At 44.0% G+C, this 20,000-nt stretch overlaps 1 protein-coding gene across 1 annotated transcript in view; it reads left to right on the forward strand.

Annotated features, from left to right (window-relative positions):
• LOC136677369 (extracellular matrix organizing protein FRAS1-like) overlaps positions 1–20,000 on the forward strand; it is a 177,743-nt gene that overhangs the window by 89,864 nt on the left and 67,879 nt on the right. Inside the window, exons 19-23 of the mRNA XM_066654892.1 lie at positions 6,221–6,361; positions 7,390–7,533; positions 12,714–12,869; positions 13,798–13,944; positions 14,588–14,734. Coding sequence (XP_066510989.1) covers positions 6,221–6,361; positions 7,390–7,533; positions 12,714–12,869; positions 13,798–13,944; positions 14,588–14,734 — 735 coding nt within the window. The remainder of the gene's footprint in view (positions 1–6,220; positions 6,362–7,389; positions 7,534–12,713; positions 12,870–13,797; positions 13,945–14,587; positions 14,735–20,000) is intronic.

Consider the following 20,000-nt stretch of genomic DNA (forward strand, 5'->3'; position numbering starts at 1 on the left):
TGATTCAGCTCAGATTACACTCAGATATCTTTCCTGCTGGAGCAAAATAATAATATGTCCAAAGGAATAGCTTATATATAGGAATAACAGCAAATGTAAAAACATTTTAATTTTAAGATTTGTGGGGCCCTTTCTATATCGGTATCCCTGTTTTGAAATTTTTATATTGTAAATGGCTTTATTTATTTATTTTCATTCATTCATTATCTGTAAGCACTTATCCAATTCAGGGTCGCGGTGGGCGAAGGGCGCAAGGAGGGAATACACCCTGGAGGGGGCGCCAGTCCTTCACAGGGCAACACACACACACACACACATTCACACCTACGGACACTTTTGAGTCGCAGACACAGGAAGAACACACCACACTCCTCACAGACAGTCACCCGGAGGAAACCCACGCAGACACAGGGAGAACACACCACACTCCTCACAGACAGTCACCCGGAGGAAACCCACACAGACACAGGGAGAACACACCACACTCCTCACAGACAGTCACCCGGAGCGGGAATCGAACACACAACCTCCCCTGGAGCTGTGTGACTGCGACACTACCTGGTGCGCCTCCGTGCTCCCCTTATTTATTTATTTCTATATTTATTTATTTATTTATTTATCACTCACAATGTGGATATTCATCTATATGATGATATACAATATATAACATCCACATCATATACAAACTAAAAAGAATAAAAAAATATTTTTAAACAGTGAAAAACTTTCAATTGTTTTCAAAATTTCTGAATTAGAGTTCAAAAAATGATAATAAAAAATGTGGACTCCTAACAACCATGCAAGGGATCTTCTCTCCTTATTGTGAAATATTGCAGTAGGTTTTTAGGTGTTAACACGTGTGCTCTATCTCCTCTGGCAGCAACTTAAGAATTTTATAAATTGCAAAACATGTTATTTGTGTCTGTTTAGCCACTGTAAGTGTTCAAACCTTTCCTGGCTGAGAAATTGACTTAAATAATAGCTTCAATTTTTTATGGCCATGTTGACAGAATTGTCCACTGTTGGTCTGTGCACACCGTGACACATTTACTGTCCTGCAGCAGTGTCCAGACGTTGTACTTTTATTAGAGCATTAGAGCAGAAAGAGCTTGATTTATGAAAGGATCGCATAGGACATCGTGTCTTTTCACGACTAAAACCATTAGAGGAAACAGCTCCATCTGCATTCCCCTCCTACATTATGATAAATTGCTTTCTTCTTTACAGACACACACTCCCTTAGACGCACAGGGTCTGGTATTTATACACACTCACTGTAAAGTGACTATAACTAAGAAGAAAGCAAGCGCCAAGACAAATATTAAACTGAGACTGAGAGGGATCCCTGTGCTGAAAGACACGAGGAAGTTTCCCTGATTCTTTTTATTCTTTTGTTGAGTGACTGATTCACATGTTGTTAGTGGTGTTGTACATTTACAGTGAGTTCTATTCCCCTTCAGATGTTTATGGAGACTGTGAGTTCATTGTAAAGAAACTATGGAAATGAAACTTTGAGGCAAGATGACTCCAAACATGCGATGGTCGTGCAGATTACCAGGATATCCACAAATAGATCCACGCTGATGGATTTAGCCAACACGTTCGACGTCAAGGCTTCGTCACCGTCCAGTGCACGTGGCCGAGTGTAATATTGTCAGTTGTGGAAATTCAGCTTTGGAGCGTTTGACTTTTATCAATGGCTTCACTGTCTGCATCCAGGGGGATGAGGATCTGTCCGTCTGACATCAATAGTGTCCATTGTGTTCTGCTTTGCATGCTCAGACAAATGTTGAGCTTCCTCAAGGCTACTGTCTGTGCTGTGTGTGTATGTGTGTGTGTGTGTGTGTGTGTGTGTGTGTGTGTGTGTGTGTTGACAGATCAGATAACAGCCAAAGGAAATTCCAACGTGTAAATCCCTCTCCTCTTCCAGCTCAACAACCTGTCCGAGGACCTTTGTGTGTGTGTGTGTGTGTGTGTGTGTGTGTGTGTGTCACATATCTGACTGAGTAGTTAACCCTTGGAGTTCTCGATTTCATAGAATAGGACACGTTAAAACAGCTAATTAACATAACCATGAGCAATATATTTATTATTTATCATTATTAAACACCTGCTGTGGAGTAAAATTAATCAGCACGAGGAGCTTTGTGTGTGCTGCTGTGTTGTCTATCTTTATATTTAATGAATCCAATTCTGCCTTTACTGCTGGAGGCCAGTAAACACCAGAAGATCCCTTAGATACTTTCATTCATTCATTATCTGTAACCGCAGTGGGTACAGATTGTACCTGAAATAATTGGGCGAGAATACACCCTGGAGGGGGCGCCAGTCCTTCACACACACACATACCTACAGACACATTTGAGTCGCCAATCCAGCTATCAACGTGTGTTTTTGGACTGTGGGAGGAAACCGGAGCACCCAGATGAAACCCACGCAGACACAGGGAAAACACACCACACTCCTCACAGACAGTCACCCGGAGGAAACCCACGCAGACACAGAGAGAACACACCACACTCCTCACAGACAATCACCCGGAGGAAACCCACACAGACACAGGGAGAACACACCACACTCCTCACAGACAGTCACCCGGAAGAAACCCATGCAGACACAGGGAGAACACACCACACTCCTCAAAGACAGTCACCCGGAGGAAACCCACGCAGACACAGGGAGAACACACCAAACTTTTCACAGACAGTCACCCGGAGTGGGAATCGAACCCACAACCTTCACCACCGTGCCGCCCCCCTTAGATACTGTTTTTTGTTTTTGATGTGGTACATTTTAATTTTTTTTTTTTACAATTTTTTAATTTTTCTCCAATATAATGCTTTTTGTAAACAGCTGGCTTGACTAACCAGCTTATGGTAACAGCTGTTTAAATGGCTGAATGTGAAAGAATGTTTATCTTTCTTTGTTAGTCTATTCTGTGGAGGTTTTACAAGCTGTGCATATTAATATCCATCAATCCATCCATCCATTATCTGTAACCGCTTATCCAATTTAGGGTCGCGGGGGGTCCAGAGCCTACCTGGAATCATTGGGCGCAAGGCGGGAATACACCCTGGAGGGGACGCCAGTCCTTCACAGGGCAACACAGACACACACACATTCACTCACACACTTTCGAGTCGCCAATCCGCCTGAGAACACACCAACTCCTCACAGACAGTCACCCGGAGCGGGAATCGAACCCACAACCTCCAGGCCCCTGGAGCTGTGTGACTGCGACACTACCTGCTGCGCCACCGTGCCGCCCACGCATATTAATAGGTGCATGTAATTTTGCTGATTATAAGAGCCTTCTACAAACTTTCGCACACTGAATATATTTATTAAAAGCGGTATAAATCTGTGATATCACAACTGCTTTTATGCTATTGATGATGATCTCCTCCTGCGTCTGTTTAGAATCCTTTACAAATTGCACATAAAGTGAGCGAAACTGTTCAGTTTCTAAATTTTTCTCACTTTGGATCGCTAAGCTATTGCATGTCCTAATAAATCTGTTTAGGGCGATATGAAAGCCCTGGGCCTGCCACTGTGAATCAGTGCCAACTGACTGATATACCTCTTTCATTTCAGTCCTGGCTCCCTTTCAAATCATATTTCACCGGCCCAAATGTCATTGAAAAGTACAGGGATCAATAGGTGAAGCCCAACGGAGCTATTCATCAGACGTGTGAATAGTGTTAGAGATGACTTTACCTGCTCCCCTGCTGGCTGAATGCAGAGAGTACAGATCGACAGTGCTCTGTGTTTAATATGCCTGCTGTTCTTCTTCAGGGGATAAACTCAATTACAGCTATAGATAGCTGCTCTCTGCTGCCTGACTGTGTGAGTTGCCAGATTGGGAATATAAACAAAAAAAAAAAATGAGGGATTCGGCCTGATGGAGGATACAGAGGCGTGTGTGTGTGTGTCTGTGTGAGTGTGCAGGTGGGAACTACTTTGTTTTTCTTGTTCGTTACTGGCTAAACGTTTCTGTGATAACTGATAAACTATTACCACATTAACGTAAAGAATATTTTGTTGTGAGCCATGTTCATCCACACATTCGCTTTCACAGATCTATGTAGTATATACTATTAGTCCCCACCTCTATCCACACCCATCCCCTCCACCACTGACCTGTGGATTGAAAGCCCCACCCACACGTTGAGGGGATTGGTTCCTTACGTTTATGATGTAAGAAACACTGACTGTCTGAACCTTCCCGTTTGAAGCCGTCTTTGGAAAACTTGAGTTTCAAGCGGAAATGCTCAATCCATGGCACTGACTGCTGTTTTCCCTCTTGATGTATTTCTGAAAAAAATAAATAACACCACACCGACATTTAAAATTTTTGTTTTCTTTTGTTTATTGCAACATTTAAAGCAAACCAGAAGTATAAATAAACCTGTTTGATCTTGACAGTCAGTGTCTCTAGTCGTATGACACATCAGATTCAGTCATAACTTCATTTTTAAATCAAGTTATTAGTGCTTTTGAACATCGTTATAATACTTTCCAGTTCTATCACCATGCACCACATCAATAATAATACTCCAATTCCCACCTGGGGCGGCACGGTGGCGCAGCAGGTCAGTGTCACAGTCACAAAGCTCCAGGGACCTGGAGGTTGTGGGTTCGATTCCCGCTCCGGGTGACTGTCTGTGAGGAGTGTGGTGTGTTCTCCCTGTGTCTGCGTGGGTTTCCTCCGGGTGACTGTCTGTGAGGAGTGTGGTGTGTTCTCCCTGTGTCTGCGTGGGTTTCCTCCGGGTGACTGTCTGTGAGGAGTGTGGTGTGTTCTCCCCGTGTCTGCGTGGGTTTCCTCCGGGTGACTTTCTGTGAGGAGTGTGGTGTGTTTTCCCTGTGTCTGCGTGGGTTTCCTCCGGGTGACTGTCTGTGAGGAGTGTGGTGTGTTCTCCCTGTGTCTGCGTGGGTTTCCTCCGGGTGACTGTCTGTGAGGAGTGTGGTGTGTTCTCCCTGTGTCTGTGTGGGTTTCCTCCGGGTGCTCCGGTTTCCTCCTACAGTCCAAAAACACACGTTGGTAGGTGGATTGGCAACTCAGAAGTGTCCGTAGGTGTGAGTGTGTGGTGAATGTGTGAGTGTGTGTGTTGCCCTGTGAAGGACTGGCGCCCCCTCCAGGGTTTATTCCTGCCTTGCGCCCAATGATTCCAGGTAGGCTCTGGACCCACTGCGACCCTGAACTGGATAAGCGCTTACAGATAATAAAGGAAAGAATGAATTCCCATCTGTTATTCAGCCATGATGCAGAGCTGGCTCACGGATCCTCTCTGAGACCATGTTTGACCCAGAGCTACTAGATACCTGTTTATCCAACATTTTTTTCCTGCAGTTTGTCCCCCATCGTTGTCTTTTCTGATAAAGCTATAAATTGAATTTTGGAAAAGTTATGTGACCATTTGATTGCATTCATCCAGAACTTTACAGAGGTTGAGGCACATGTTGAATGATTAGTTTTGGATCCGAAACACTACTACAACTCATATACGTTGAGCGGTGTTACCTCAGTGTAGAGAACACAGCTCCAAATCCTGATGCCTGGGGCTTTATTTCCTTCTAGCTGAAGCTTTTGTTGACAATTCCTTTAACCCAAAATGCAGTATTTATGTGAGAAGAGAGCCAGAGAACTTCTGTTTGGTTACGGAGATGAAGGCTGAAATTGGCTTGTGTGTTTATCTTCTTGTCAAACACTTGGTGTTTAATTGTCTAACAGTGGAGAAGTGTCTGAGACTCCTGCCAGACAGAGCTCCCTCCATTCACTCTTTCAGCTTTCTGACTGACAGCACAGTTAAAGAGCAGTGCAGCTGGCTTGTGCGGGTGTGTGGGTGTGTGTGTGTGTGTGTGTGTATGTGTGTGTGTGTGCCAGACAGAATGCTTCATCCCTTACAATCTGTCAGTCTCTTTTCTTAAAAGAGCCAGGAATAGTCTTTGAGCTCTCCTCGTGTTTCAAAGGAGTGTGACACTGTTGTAAACTTTAGTTTAGGCTTGTTTACTGCTACTGGACATGGTATGAATTTTATAATAATAAAGATCCACTGAATAATTGCTTATCTTCAACTCTTGGAATGAAACAGTAACGTGTAACATATAAACACTGTTACATATTTAAATTAACCAGTTCATATGAACCATCTGTTGTAAATTCACCATAAAAACAGTGTATATATTAATGAATTTAAACTCTTTTATCTGTCCCTTTTAGAGTGCCACGCCTCATGTGCACATTGTACTGCAGGAGACGCCCACAGCTGCACTTCCTGTCTCCAACCCAGTGTCCTCCACCTCGGACAATGTATTGACCGCTGTCCTAATGGTTATCATGTCCAGGATCAAACCTGCCAAGGTGAGAATGCCTCATAACGTGTCCTTACAAACAGGTTTGTGAAAGTTAAACTCTCCCCTGTATTTTCCAGAGTTATGGGATAATGTAGTGCTAAGTTAGAAATGGAAATGTAGGCGAAGGAATTGTGAGGCTTAAAGGCATTGTTTGTGCCAGTGGAGCCCTGGAGGTTGTAGATAGGATTCAGCAGAACGTGAGAGACGGGAGTGCTAAAGCTTTATATCTTTTATTCTGTAGTTCTCAACGCAGTCTTGATTTGCTAATGTAAAGCACATTTAAGAGTCTGTTCAGTTCAGCACTGCAGGTGTTTTAAGATGAGCTCCAACCCGGAGAGCAATTCAACGTACTTAGAGTTATACGTACGCAGTATAATTCCCTGTTGGACTCAACGTGTTTGGCGGCAGTCTCCATGCTAAACATCCTTAACGTCTGGCTCATTTGCGCGGGCTAATTGAACATGCTAACCTCATCACCGCTGCTCGACCCAAGACGATCCTGCAGCCGTCTGATGTCTTATGATCTGAATTAGTCATCCGGCACCTGACATCAGTCCACGTCACAAACAGAAGGGTTCTGCAAAATCCAGATAAAGCAAACAGAAAGAAGCTTATATATTATAATAGGATTCAGATGTTGTGCGAAATGCAGTGAAGGATCAATGATATATTATAAGCATATCAATTTCTATATGGTTCACTCAATACACATTATATGTCCAAGAGTTCCCACTGGAACTAGCCTTTTTAAGAGTTTATATATAGGTTTGCATCATTTTTCATGATGATTCGCTTTGGAAACAAGGGTTCATAATTCTAAATTATTCTAAATTTCATTCTAAAACCATTATTCTACATTTTGAAGACAAAGTTACATAAATTACACTGCAATGCTGTGATTGTCGAGTTGAAACCACATGAAATGTATGTAGTTCCCTTTCTTCTGGCCTTCATTTTTGTAACACTGGCCCATTAGAAGTGTTTAGCTGTCTGTTCACCCTAAATGTCTGTTGAGTGTTTGATTTCTGTTTTTAGCCTGCCACCCGTCCTGTAAGGAATGTTCTGGACCCTCTCAGGCCGACTGCACGGTCTGTCCTCCTCATGCAAGTCTCCACAACGGCTACTGCCGAACCAGCTGCCCTGAGGGCCAGTATCTCAACTCTGTGGGCTACTGTAATGGTCAGTACAACTGTCAAATGCATGTCTTTTCAAATACCATCTCACCTGTTTTAAATAGCCCTTAGTGCCCACATTTGGCATTGGACATTGGGACTTTCTAGTGCATGCTTTTCCATGGAGATCTGCATGAACATCTGAATATCTGTTGTCAGCCCTCTACTGTAAATAAGAATTGGTTCTTAATTGAGCGCCTCGTTAAATTAAAGGTTAAATAGAACTTTCAATTCAATGATTATATTAGGTATGTGCAAATATTTAAATTAACAGTATTTAGTAGACATTCAAAGTGGCTGACAAAATTACAATGTCATTTTGTTGAATACATTCATTCATTCATTCATTATCTGTAACCCTTATCCAGTTCAGGGTCGTGGTGGGTCCAGAGCCTATCTGGAATCATTGGGTGCAAGGCGCGAATACACCCTGGAGGGGGCGCCAGTCCTTCACAGGGCAACACACACACATTCACTCACACACTCACACCTACGGACACTTTTGAGTTGCCAATCCACCTACCAACGTGTGTTTTTGGACTGTGGGAGGAAACCGGAGCACCCGGAGGAAACCCACGCAGACACAGGGAGAACACACCACACTCCTCACAGACAGTCGCCCGGAGGAAACCCACGCAGACACAGAGAGAACACACCAACTACTCACAGACAGTCAGACAGTTTTCTACATTTGAGCTAAAAATGTAAAACATGTAAAGGGTGAATTAAAATCTTAAAAGCATTAGAATAAGCACTAGACAGAAAATCACACCAGAAGGCTTCTTTTGGCCTTGAACATTCCCAAACCTATACTTTAACATACAGCACTCTGCAGTCATTTTATTTTAGGTTTATTTTTTTATATTGTATACATACACTTAATTTTACTTATTTGAAATTTGCTTCCCTTTGGCTCTGTGCACTGACCCAACCCCAACCCCCACCCCATACTGTTGCCAAAACAAGGTTAATATACATCATTAAGCTTCAGGCTACGGAGCTGATATAGGTTTACAGGCCACTCTTAGCCTCCTAGATTTGTTCTCAACAAAAGAAATTTGGGGTGTTTTGGGAAATAGTGACCTTTTTCCTTTAATCACACTGAAGAAAACAAAAGGAAAGAAATGTGAGAGCACAGTTTTGTTTTGTTTTTTGGAGCAGTGCTTTAATTCTCACATTGGTGTTTCATTATTTTTGTGTTGTGGTGTTTATCAGTTAACCTGCTGATACGGTGGAGTTGACACCTATTGACAGAGCACATAAGGGTTTGTTTTGTCTCGTGATACAGGTCTTATCATGCACAGACGTGTGTAAAGTGTTGTTGTGGAATGCCTCGACAGACACGCAGGTAAATTGCGATAGACCATCAGATAGAAAATGGAGCATGAAAGCCTACAGGTCTGAACGTATACCAAAAATCAGCAACAACACAGAGCTGCTCTGAGAAATTCCTGAGTGATATGACGCTATGGAATCGGAACTTACAACAATGTAAGGGGACTAGAAGCTATATGATATGTATTTAAACCTATAATTTATATATCAGTAGATTTGGTTGAATAGTGCTTTAAACAAAAATTGGTTTACTTCCCGTTTGTCACAGTTCCTGTACGCATTAGAAATGATTGTTTTAAATAATGTGTATACTGTGGCTCTGGAGCTACGCAGAATTTATTCTGGATAATACTTCATTATTATTAGACTGTGCATTGTCAGTATTTACATTCATGTTATTTGTCAGTCTCCTTTATCGAGATTAACTTACAATCTGAGTGATCTCACAATCAGGAGCCTACACGGAATCACTTGGCGCAAGGCAGGAACACACCCTGGAGGGGGCACCAGTCCTTGGCAAGGAGAAACACACTCACACATTCACTCACTCACACCTACGGACACATTTGAGTAGCCAGTCCACCTACCGGCGTGTGTTTTTAAATGATCTTGACTTTTAAAAGCATGTACTTATCATCAAAAAAGGCCTGTAATATATCGATACGATGCTGTTTTTTCTTTTAAAAGCGTAATCAGCAATTACATCTAAGCTCCTCAGAAGAGCTCTATATCCTCTGGAGCCAGTGAGACTGGGGAGGAGGAGTCTGATGCAGACAAATTCATCAGGATTTGATTACACCACAGAAGAAGAGAGGGAGGCAAAAAGAAAATGGAGGCTGTTTAGAGGGTGGTGTCCTCTCATTGGCCCTGAGCCGTTAATAAAATATAAAGAGCCTGGAGGGCTTTCTCTGGGTAGAACATTTCGTCCGTCCCATGTAATCACGTGTTTCTGTCTCCTCATCATACTCAGAGATCCACTCTTACACAAGCTACTTCTCCAAAGGCCACAGGAGCTACACACACACTCAGACATATCTCCCATATGGGAGAAGTACTCCAGCTTCAGGTCACAGCCCTCAGCATATTCTCTCCGTTTGTCTTTGTTGGAGGATAAACCCTGCAAAAAATGATTATGGATTATGATAATTAATAATAAATGATTACACGCATATAGCGCTTTTCACAAACCCAAAGACACTTTACAATTGAGAAGGGTATTAAAAATAAATGTCCCTGAATGAGCCTCTTCATGCTTCATTTAGAGGGTCTTTCACCTGGGACACAATGTCTTATGCGGGAATACACACTGGAGGGGACGCCAGTCCTTCACAGGGCAACACAGACACATTCACACCTACGGACACATTCACTCACACCTACGGACACTTTTGAGTCGCCAATCCACCTACCAACGTGTTTTTGGACTGTGGGAGGAAACCGGAGCACCCGGAGGAAACCCACGCAGACACGGAAAGAACACACCACACTCCTCACAGACAGTCACCCGGAGGAAACCCACACAGACACAGGGAGAACACAGCACACTCCTCACAGACAGTCACCCGGAGGAAACACACACAGACACAGGGAGAACACAGCACACTCCTCACAGACAGTCACCCGGAGGAAACCCACGCAGGCACAGGGAGAACACACCACACTCCTCACAAACAGTCACCCGGAGGAAACCCACGCAGACACAGGGAGAACACACCACACTCCTCACAGACTGTCACCCGGAGTGGGAATCGAACCCACAACCTCCAGGCCCCTGGAGTTGTGTGACTGCGACACTAACCTGCTGCGCCACTGTGCTGCCCTCCCCTTACAGTTGCAGAGTGTAATTCACTTTTACAGCACTCTGCTAAAATCAAGGGATAAGTACATAGTACAGTTTCTGCAGTGTTGATCCGAGTAACAACCTATTATGGGTCTGTGGAACATCACAATGATTCTGAAGCAGTGATTCTAAGCTAAAATCACTACCTAGTGTTCCTTTAAATGGCAGAGTGAGTTTGACACTGAACACACTCACACTCTCTAGCATTTAAGGTGATCTTAACACTAAGATACTTTTGGGAGACTGGGCTCAGTTTTGTTCCACGATGCAGCTATTTCTCAAATTAAGACCCTTCAACAGGACATCATTCAGTGAAGTATAGGAGAATCCCAGTCATCCTCTGCCACATTCTTGGCTTTAAGACTCATCTCCGGGCCTCTATGGGTCTCTATAGAAGAGCAGAGAGACGTGTTTGGGTTACTGTAATTCACACCCACTCACACTATCACTGCAGATCCACAAAGCTTCCTCTCTCTGGATCAGATAAAGAATAGAGCTCGGATCAGAAGATGAAAACACTCTTTTGTTCACTTAGCACCTTTAGGTTGAAAAGAGGCTTTTATATAACGCATGGTGCTATCATTTCAGACTTGTGTTCTCAGCCCGTTCCTGTCTGTATGCAACTCTTTCATTCAGCTTCCATTCATCACAGTTCAAAGCAATTGGCACCATTCTTGCTCAGATAAATGGAAAGCTAGCACTGTTGGCAATATTTATTACACTTTCTCTCTCTCTCTCTCTCTCTCTCTGTCTCTCTCTTTCTCTTTCTCTCTCTGTCTCTCTCTCTCTTTCTCTCTCTGTCTCTCTGTCTCTGTCTCTCTCTCTCTCTTTTCTTTCTCTCTCTCTCTCTCTCTCTCTCTGACTTTCTCTCGCTCTCTCTCTATCCCTCTCCCTCTCTCTCTCTCTATCTATCTAACTCCCCTTTTTCTATTTTCTTGTCTATTTCTCACACTGTCTCATTTCTTGCCTTGACTCTCCCTCTCGTACTGATTTTCTCTCTCTCGTGCACTTTCTCTCTCGCTCTCTTTTGCTGAGTTGAGTTCAATTATTCACTTCGTTTCAGAGCGCTTCAGTGGTATGACAAATTGTACTAAATCGCCAAAGCTTGACTAACAAAGTTTGAGTGTATTAAAGAATAATTGGACACGATTTCAGCGGAAAATTAAATACGGAGGTCTCTACTAAAAAATAAAAAAAGAAGAAAAGAAAGTCTTGTTGTTGTTGTTGTTGCAATGGTGAGATTAAAAAAGAAAGAATGAAGAAAGACTGAATAGCCGTTGTCATGTTGTGTGTAGGTGTTTATTCTTAATCTGTCGTGCATCATTTATCCTGCCTCGTGCGATTTATCGCCGATACTCCTCTCCTGAGGGGCTCTGAATCTCGTTACAGTTGTGTGGTGGGATGAGTCTTGTCCAAGGACTCTTATTGGCATTGTTACACTGGCAGGGACTTGAACATTAGCCTTCAGTGTATTGCTTACTATGCTACAAACACACATGTGATATCAGATGCACCCACAGCTGTTTCACATGTAACTCCATAAGAATAATGAAAGTACACATATAACATAATGCACATATACAAAAAAATGCATTGTATATAAATAATAATACTCTCTCTCTCTCTCTTTCTCTCTTTGTCTTTCTCTCCCTCTCTCTCTTTTTTTCTCTGCCTCTCTTTTTCTCTCTCTTTCTCTCTTTGTCTTTCCATCTTTGTCTTTCTCTCCCTCTCTCTCTTTCTCTCTCTGTCTCTCTCACTCTTTCTCTCTCTCTCTCTCTCTCTCTCTCTCTCGCTCTCTTTCTCTCTCACGCTCTCTTTCTCTCTCTTCTCTCTCTGTCTCTCTCTTCTCTCACTCTTTCTCTCTGTCTCTCTCTTCTCTCTCTCACTCTTTCTCTCTGTCTCTCTCTTCCTCCCGCTCTCTCTCTCTCTGTCTCTCTCTCTTCTCTTCTCTCTCTCTCTCTCTCTCTCTCTCTCTCTCTCTCTCTCTCTCTCTCTCTCTCTCTCTCTCTCAGAGTGTCAACATGGTTGTCAGAGGTGTACAGCAGATCTGCAGCTCGGCTCAGGGACGGTGTGTGTGTGGTGTAAAGGATCTAGGATGTTACTCTTGGGAGACCACTGTGTAGAGCACTGCCCCCCTGGACACTACAAATACCACGGAGCCTGCAAGAGTGAGTCTATAACTAAACGGTTACACTGTTATATCCCAATTGCAACTTGCAAGAACTGCAGGTTTTATTATAACCTTTTATAGCCTACATCATCAACAATGTTGTGAAGCATGGCTGGTGAAGTGTACATGGATGAGTTGGACCAATCAGAAGCAGACTACCTCGTAAAAGTAATACTTGAATTAAATGCAAAAATGTGTATCAATAAATAAGCAATTTAAATTGTAATGTTTATCTGAAAAATTATAAATTTAATAAAATCGTTCAGCCGTAATATAAATCCATAAAAGCAGTGTACACATTTCCATACAGCATCAGTGGAATTACAGCCATCGTTTGCAATAACCTTGGCACTGTCTCTGCATCACATTTGCTTTTATTGTCCTCTCTACGTTTATTTTTTGGTCTCCATTTCGACCCTGTCTACCCACACAACTTGTAATATAGCGCACAGCTCTATTAGAGGAGGCTCTGGTTTCATACCCTGGAAGCAATTATCCCTGGATCTCTGTGCATTAGCCTGACTCTGAGTGTATGAAGAGGATGCTATATTTATTTTTATTAGCCAGTGTGATGTAGTGCCTCGCCTTAATGCTGGATCTGTATGCTGATGCCGTATGAAATATTATGATGGGCTTTTATAGTGCGGCTGTCAGACTCGAAAGAGTATGTGTGTGTACTACTGAAGTTTAGAGCAGACTGTGTGAATATAAAACTTTGTGTTGTGCCGAACTGTGACAAATCTTAAGGCTTGGGCTTGCTTTCGTATTCTTTATTAATTTGTTTCAATGAATTACAATGTAAAGCTGATCTTGATCTTGGTTTAAATCCATTCCGTGAGTATTCCTTTTTGAACAGCATTGAATTACAACTGAATTACAATCTAAGCCTCAGAAAAATGATCCATCTTCATGCCTACGTTTCCCAGAATGCCACAGTTCCTGCACAGACTGCAACGGTGAAGGGCCTCAGGCTTGTACTTCTTGTTTGACCCCCGCTGTGCTCTCTCCATCTGGCATGTGCGCCGCTCGGTGCCCCCTCGGATTCTACCCTGATGAAAACCGTGTGTGCAAGCGTGAGTACTCCAGTGCAGTAATGTAATAAACCATTTAGAGTATTCAGTTCTGTTTGGGTACATGGGATGGTCCTCCCTCCTCTCCATCAGTTAGTGTTCTCCTCCAATTGTATTGAGCTCAGTGTTGTAGTTTGAATTGTCAATTTAACAAGAACAAAACATGGAAGAAGGTTTAATTGAGAAAATGTTGGGTTTAATTGAGTGTAAATTGACAACAGACGGCAGTAAGTACACCTCTGAAGCAACAACAGACTTTTGGTAGATCATTGTGAGTATAACATCTGGAGTTGGCAATTTGATTTTAATTGGGAGCATCGTGAATGCAGAACACACAGGACATGTGTTACAGTACCCCCAGGAACATGTTTGATTGGGAAGTATTTCATTCTACAGCAAGCTATCAACTCCAAACATGCTGCTGAGAAGGTGCAAGTGCACTTTTCAAACAAAGAAGGTGCTGGTTTTCTCAGAAGAGTGGACTACCCACCCCAAAATCAGACCTTAACCTCTTTGAATGTGTTTAGGATTATTGTGGACAGTGTGGAAGCTGTATGTTTTGACTGGGATTGCAATCCACAATTGTATGTGAAAGCAGGGCAGTTGACCGCCTGATATGCTTTTCTGTGTGTGTGTGTGTTTACAGAGTGTGATCGGCAGTGTCTGACTTGTGAGATGGCTGGAGTGTGTACATCCTGCAGAGACCCAGCGAAGGTGCTGCTGTTCGGCGAGTGTCAATACGAAAGCTGTGCTCAGCAGTACTACCTTAACACTACCACACGGACCTGCAGAGGTGAGCTCCCCAATGTTCTCTTCCACCTTTAAGGTTGAGATTTATCGTATCAAAGCATTCAAAGACATTTGGGGCTAGAATGAAAGAATATAGATGTTTGGTCATTTCTTAAGCTCCAGTCAAGTACAGTCTGCTGATTTTCAAACACACTTGATACACTTCATCGTGTGATTACCAGGTTTAGTGAGTGTGAGAGCAGTACAGGTCAAAACCTTTAAGACAAGTACTAGTATGAGTGAAGGCATCAAAGCTGGTGGAACTAGTGTTCTGCCACGAAGACCCACCACATCTTATAACAAGTTTCATTCATTATCTGTAAGCTCAGGGTCGTGGTGGGTCCAGAGCCTACCTGGAATCATGGGGCGCAAGGCGGGAATACACCCTGGAGGGGGCGTCCTTCACAGGGCGACACACACATTCAAACCTACGGACAATTTTTTTGAGTCGCCAATCCACCTAGCCGACGTGTGTTTTTGGACTGTGGGAGGAAATGGGTGCACCTGGAGGAAACCCACGTGGACACAGGGAGAACACACCACACTCCTCACAGTCACTCACCCGGAGGAAACACACACAGACACAGGGAGAACACACCACACTCCTCACAGACAGTTACCCGGAGGAAACTCACACAGACACAGGGAGAACACACCACACTCCTCACAAACAGTCACCCGGAAGGAAACCCACGCAGACACAGAGAGTACACACCACACTCCTCACAAACAGTCACCCGGAGGAAACCCACGCAGACACAGAGAGATCACACCACACTCCTCACAGACAGTCACCCGGAGGAAACCCACGCAGACACAGAGAGAACACACCACACTTCTCACAGACAGTCACCCGGAGGAAACCCACGCAGACAAAGAGAGAACACACCACACTCCTCACAGACAGTCACCCGGAGGAAACCCACGCAGACACAGAGAGAACACGCCACACTCCTCACAGACAGTCACCTGGAGGAAACCCACACAGACACAGGGAGAACACACCACACTCCTCACAGACAGTCACCCGGAGGAAACCCACGCAGACACAGGGAGAACACACCACACTCCTCACAGACAGTCACCCGGAGGAAACCCACGCAGACACAGGGAGAACACACCACACTCCTCACAGACAGTCACCCGGAGGAAACCCACACAGACACAGAGAGAACACACCACACTTCTCACAGACAGTCACCCGGAGGAAACCCACACAGACACAGGGAGAACACACCACACTCCTCACAGACAGTCACCCGGAGGAAACCCACGCAGACAAAGAGAGAACACACCACACTCCTCACAGACAGTCACCTGGAGGAAACCCACATAGACTCAGAGAGAACACACCACACTCCTCACAGACAGTCACCCGGAGGAAACCCACATAGACTCAGAGAGAACACACCACACTCCTCACAGCCAGTCACCTGGAGGAAACCCACATAGACTCAGAGAGAACACACCACACTCCTCACAGACAGTCACCCGGAGGAAACCCACATAGACTCAGAGAGAACACACCACACTCCTCACAGACAGTCACCCGGAGGAAACCCACGCAGACAAAGAGAGAACACACCACACTCCTCACAGACAGTCACCTGGAGGAAACCCACATAGACTCAGAGAGAACACACCACACTCCTCACAGACAGTCACCCGGAGGAAACCCACGCAGACAAAGAGAGAACACACCACACTCCTCACAGACAGTCACCTGGAGGAAACCCACATAGACTCAGAGAGAACACACCACACTCCTCACAGACAGTCACCCGGAGGAAACCCACATAGACTCAGAGAGAACACACCACACTCCTCACAGACAGTCACCCGGAGGAAACCCACGCAGACAAAGAGAGAACACACCACACTCCTCACAGACAGTCACCTGGAGGAAACCCACATAGACTCAGAGAGAACACACCACACTCCTCACAGACAGTCACCCGGAGGAAACCCACATAGACTCAGAGAGAACACACCACACTCCTCACAGCCAGTCACCCGGAGCGGGACTCAAACCCACAACCTCCAGGTCCCTGGAGCGGTGTGACTGTGACGATACCTGCATTTCACATTGCCTTTGGCGAGTAGGATGGCCTCTGGGAGACCTAGAATTGTGTGATGCTGCTTTTTCTAACTGTAAATCTCACTTAATATGTAGGTTCGACCTTTGGATCTAAATGTAGGCTATTTAAGGTGAGAACAATCACCTAGAGTAGAGTACAGACTGTAGCTCTCTAGCCATGTGTGCATGTGTTTGGCTGAGTGTGCGGGAGAGAGTGTGTCTTATTAAACATAATCACTGTTTTTGCTTCAGAGGCATTTTTTCCTTCTCCTCTCATCAACTTTAGTTCCACTGTCGACCGATTTAATGAAACCCCCCTTCTCCGATCCTGACGTACACCACAACAGTCCATTAGACCCCAGCACTGTTGTCGTTTTTACTGCAAAGTAAACTGCGCATTAGGTGCCGTTTGATCGAGGAACGGCCGTGTGTCTGTAATGAGAGCGAACTCTTTCATTACTGGATTTTACAAATTCTTTTACAGGAAGTTATTGTTTGGGCTTCCAATCAAGGCCTTTTAAAGTCAGAGAGAGGGAGAGCAATTTAATGAGATTTACTTCTGTCTCCATTCAAAGTGCCCTGGCTCCAGAGCTAAGAGAGCCTCACTTATTAGGGTGGAAAAAATAGGAGCGTTGAAGATTAAGGGGAAGGGAAAAGAGGTTTTCTGTACTCAGAGATGGGAAGGGGGTGTGTGGGACAGAGATAGAGGGCACAACCATGACAAAGAGAGGGTTGAAGGAATACATATCTCTTCTTGCACTTCCACTTCCACATGGTTTTCTCTAGGGTTCAGACATATTGGGTCTGGGGTGAATGCTGAGAGAGTGCAGTTGCTTTAATATAACACTCCTTTAAAGCTGTACGCTGTAATGCTGTGTTGGGGGAAGGGTAGTGAATTTGATTGGAGACTCATAGCCCGTAGCCCATAGTGACCTGTTGTTTTCTCACAAGGGAGATGCAAGGATGGAGCTGTTTATGTGATGGTGTGCTAGGTCACTGGTCCAGTTTAAATAAAGTTAAAGGGACAGGTAAATACAGGGATGGGTGTTGTGATCCTGTCTGAGCTGAGACCTGGGCTTTGAGTCCTTGTCATACATGTGGAGGGTAATAAACAGCTTTCCCACTGTGCTATGCCATCTGCTACAGAAAGTCTAGCATAAATTCTCTTTCTCTCTCTCTGTTTCTCGCTCTTTCTCTCGCTTTCTCTGTTTCTCTGTTTCTCTCTGTCTCTGTTTCTCTCTCTGTTTCTCTCTTTCTCTTGCTCTTTCTCCCACTCTTTCTTTCTCTCTCTCTCCTTTCTCTCTCTTTCTCTCTCTCTCTCTCTCTCTCTCTCTCTCTTCTTTCTCTCTCTTTCTCTCTCTCTCTCTGTCTCTGTTTCTCTCTTTCTCTCTCTCGCTTTCTTTCTCTCTGTTTCTCTTTCTCTTGCTCTTTCTCCCACTCTTTCTTTCTCTCTCTCCTTTCTCTCTTTCTCTCTCTCTCTTCTTTCTCTCTCTTTCTCTCTCTCTCTCTCTCTCTCTATCGCTCTTTCTTTCTTTCTCTCTCGCTCTTTCTCTCTGTCTGTTCTCTCTCTTTCTCTCTCGCTCTTTCACTCTCTCTTTTCTCCCTTGTTATCTAATTCTTTCATTTTCTCTCTCTATTTTCTCTCGCTCTTTCTCACTCTCTTCTTCCTCTTTCTCCACTTTCTCACTCTTTCTCACCCCCCCACCCCACTTCCCCCTGCCTCTCTGCTTCATTCTCTCTCTCTCTCTCTCTCTCTCTCTCTCTTTATCTCTTTATCTTTATAAATTCTGCATCACCAGATGGACTGCAGGAAGGATACCCTGTTTTCCTAATAAAGAGGCTGGAGAGTTTATACAGAAATGAAGGGCAATAGGTGTAATGAGAAAAAGGGAAAAAAAAGAGAGACAGAGAGTGCACTGACCATGTTGTCTGCTAGTGTGTGGTCTCCTAGTGTTCGGGATTACATTGTTTACCCCTGCAGGAGGGTGAGAGAAGGTTGGCGAATGCTGTATTTGTTTTTATTATTATTGTTTTTGTTTGTCTGCTGATTTTTTCTTTTTCTTTTAATCCGTCCCGCCCAGGAGCTGAGGGTTTCGTCGTCTGGATAGCTGCAGAAGAGATTAGTGGTTTGGGGGGGGTGAAGTTGAGGCAAAGTAGAAGTCTTTTTTTTATAGTCTGAAAACTTCAAACAGCATGTTTGCAATGCTGCCCTCCACGCAGTCCAATATTGCTCCGATTTTTTTTATACACATCAATAAAACGGGGCCTTCTGAGAAAAGAATGAAGATGGAAATCAATTCTGGAATCCATTCAGAGCCAAGGAAGCCAATCTGAGGAGTAGGACAAAAAAACTTTTAGATATTAATAGCACAGGAATAAAAATCCATTCCAAAGAACATACTGACGGTTTCTATAAAAGAGAAATAGAAATGGTGGAGGATGACGAATTGACCTTCACACAGCTGAGAAGCAGAGTGTGTCTGTGTCTCGCAGCGGAGAATGGGACGCTTTAATCTGAAAATAAATCTCACTTTCTACAGACAGCTTCAAAACATTGATTGTACATTTCATGTGTCTAATGGGGTTTCATCTGATTAATGTTTAATGTGTTACAGTAGGCCTCGCTAAACACTAGCACTTAAATAGGAAAAGGAAATAGACAAAAAAGAAGACAAACAGCTTTGCAGACTAAACAGATAAGCTGCTGGTGGTCTCAGAGAAATGACATGAACGCCCCAGTGCCCACAGCTTGAAATTCAACCAACCTCTGAGACTGAGCTTTGCAAAGCCCTTTGGAAATCAGTCTCTCTGCTTTTAACATGCTCTCTCTCTCTCTGTTTCTCTCTCTTTCTCTCGCTTTCTCTGTCTCTCTCTCTTTCTCTCTCTCTCGCTTTCTCTCTCTGTTTCTCTCTTTCTCTCTCTTGCTCTTTCTCTCACTCTCTCTCTTCTTTCTCTCTCTCTGTTTCTCTCTCGCTTTTTCTGCCTCTCGCTCTCTTTTTTTCTCTTTCTCTCACTCTTTCTCTTTTCTCCCTTGTTATGTCTAATTCTTTCTTTTTCACTCTACTTCTCTTATCTCTGTATTTGCCTCTGTCATTTTCTCTCTCTATTTTCTCTCACTCTTTCTCACTCTCTTCTTCCTCTTCCTCCACTTTCTCACTATTTCTCACCCCCCCACCCCACTTCCCCCTTCATT

This window comes from Hoplias malabaricus, chromosome X2, assembly GCF_029633855.1.
Source record: "Hoplias malabaricus isolate fHopMal1 chromosome X2, fHopMal1.hap1, whole genome shotgun sequence".
NCBI classification, from domain to species: domain Eukaryota; kingdom Metazoa; phylum Chordata; class Actinopteri; order Characiformes; family Erythrinidae; genus Hoplias; species Hoplias malabaricus.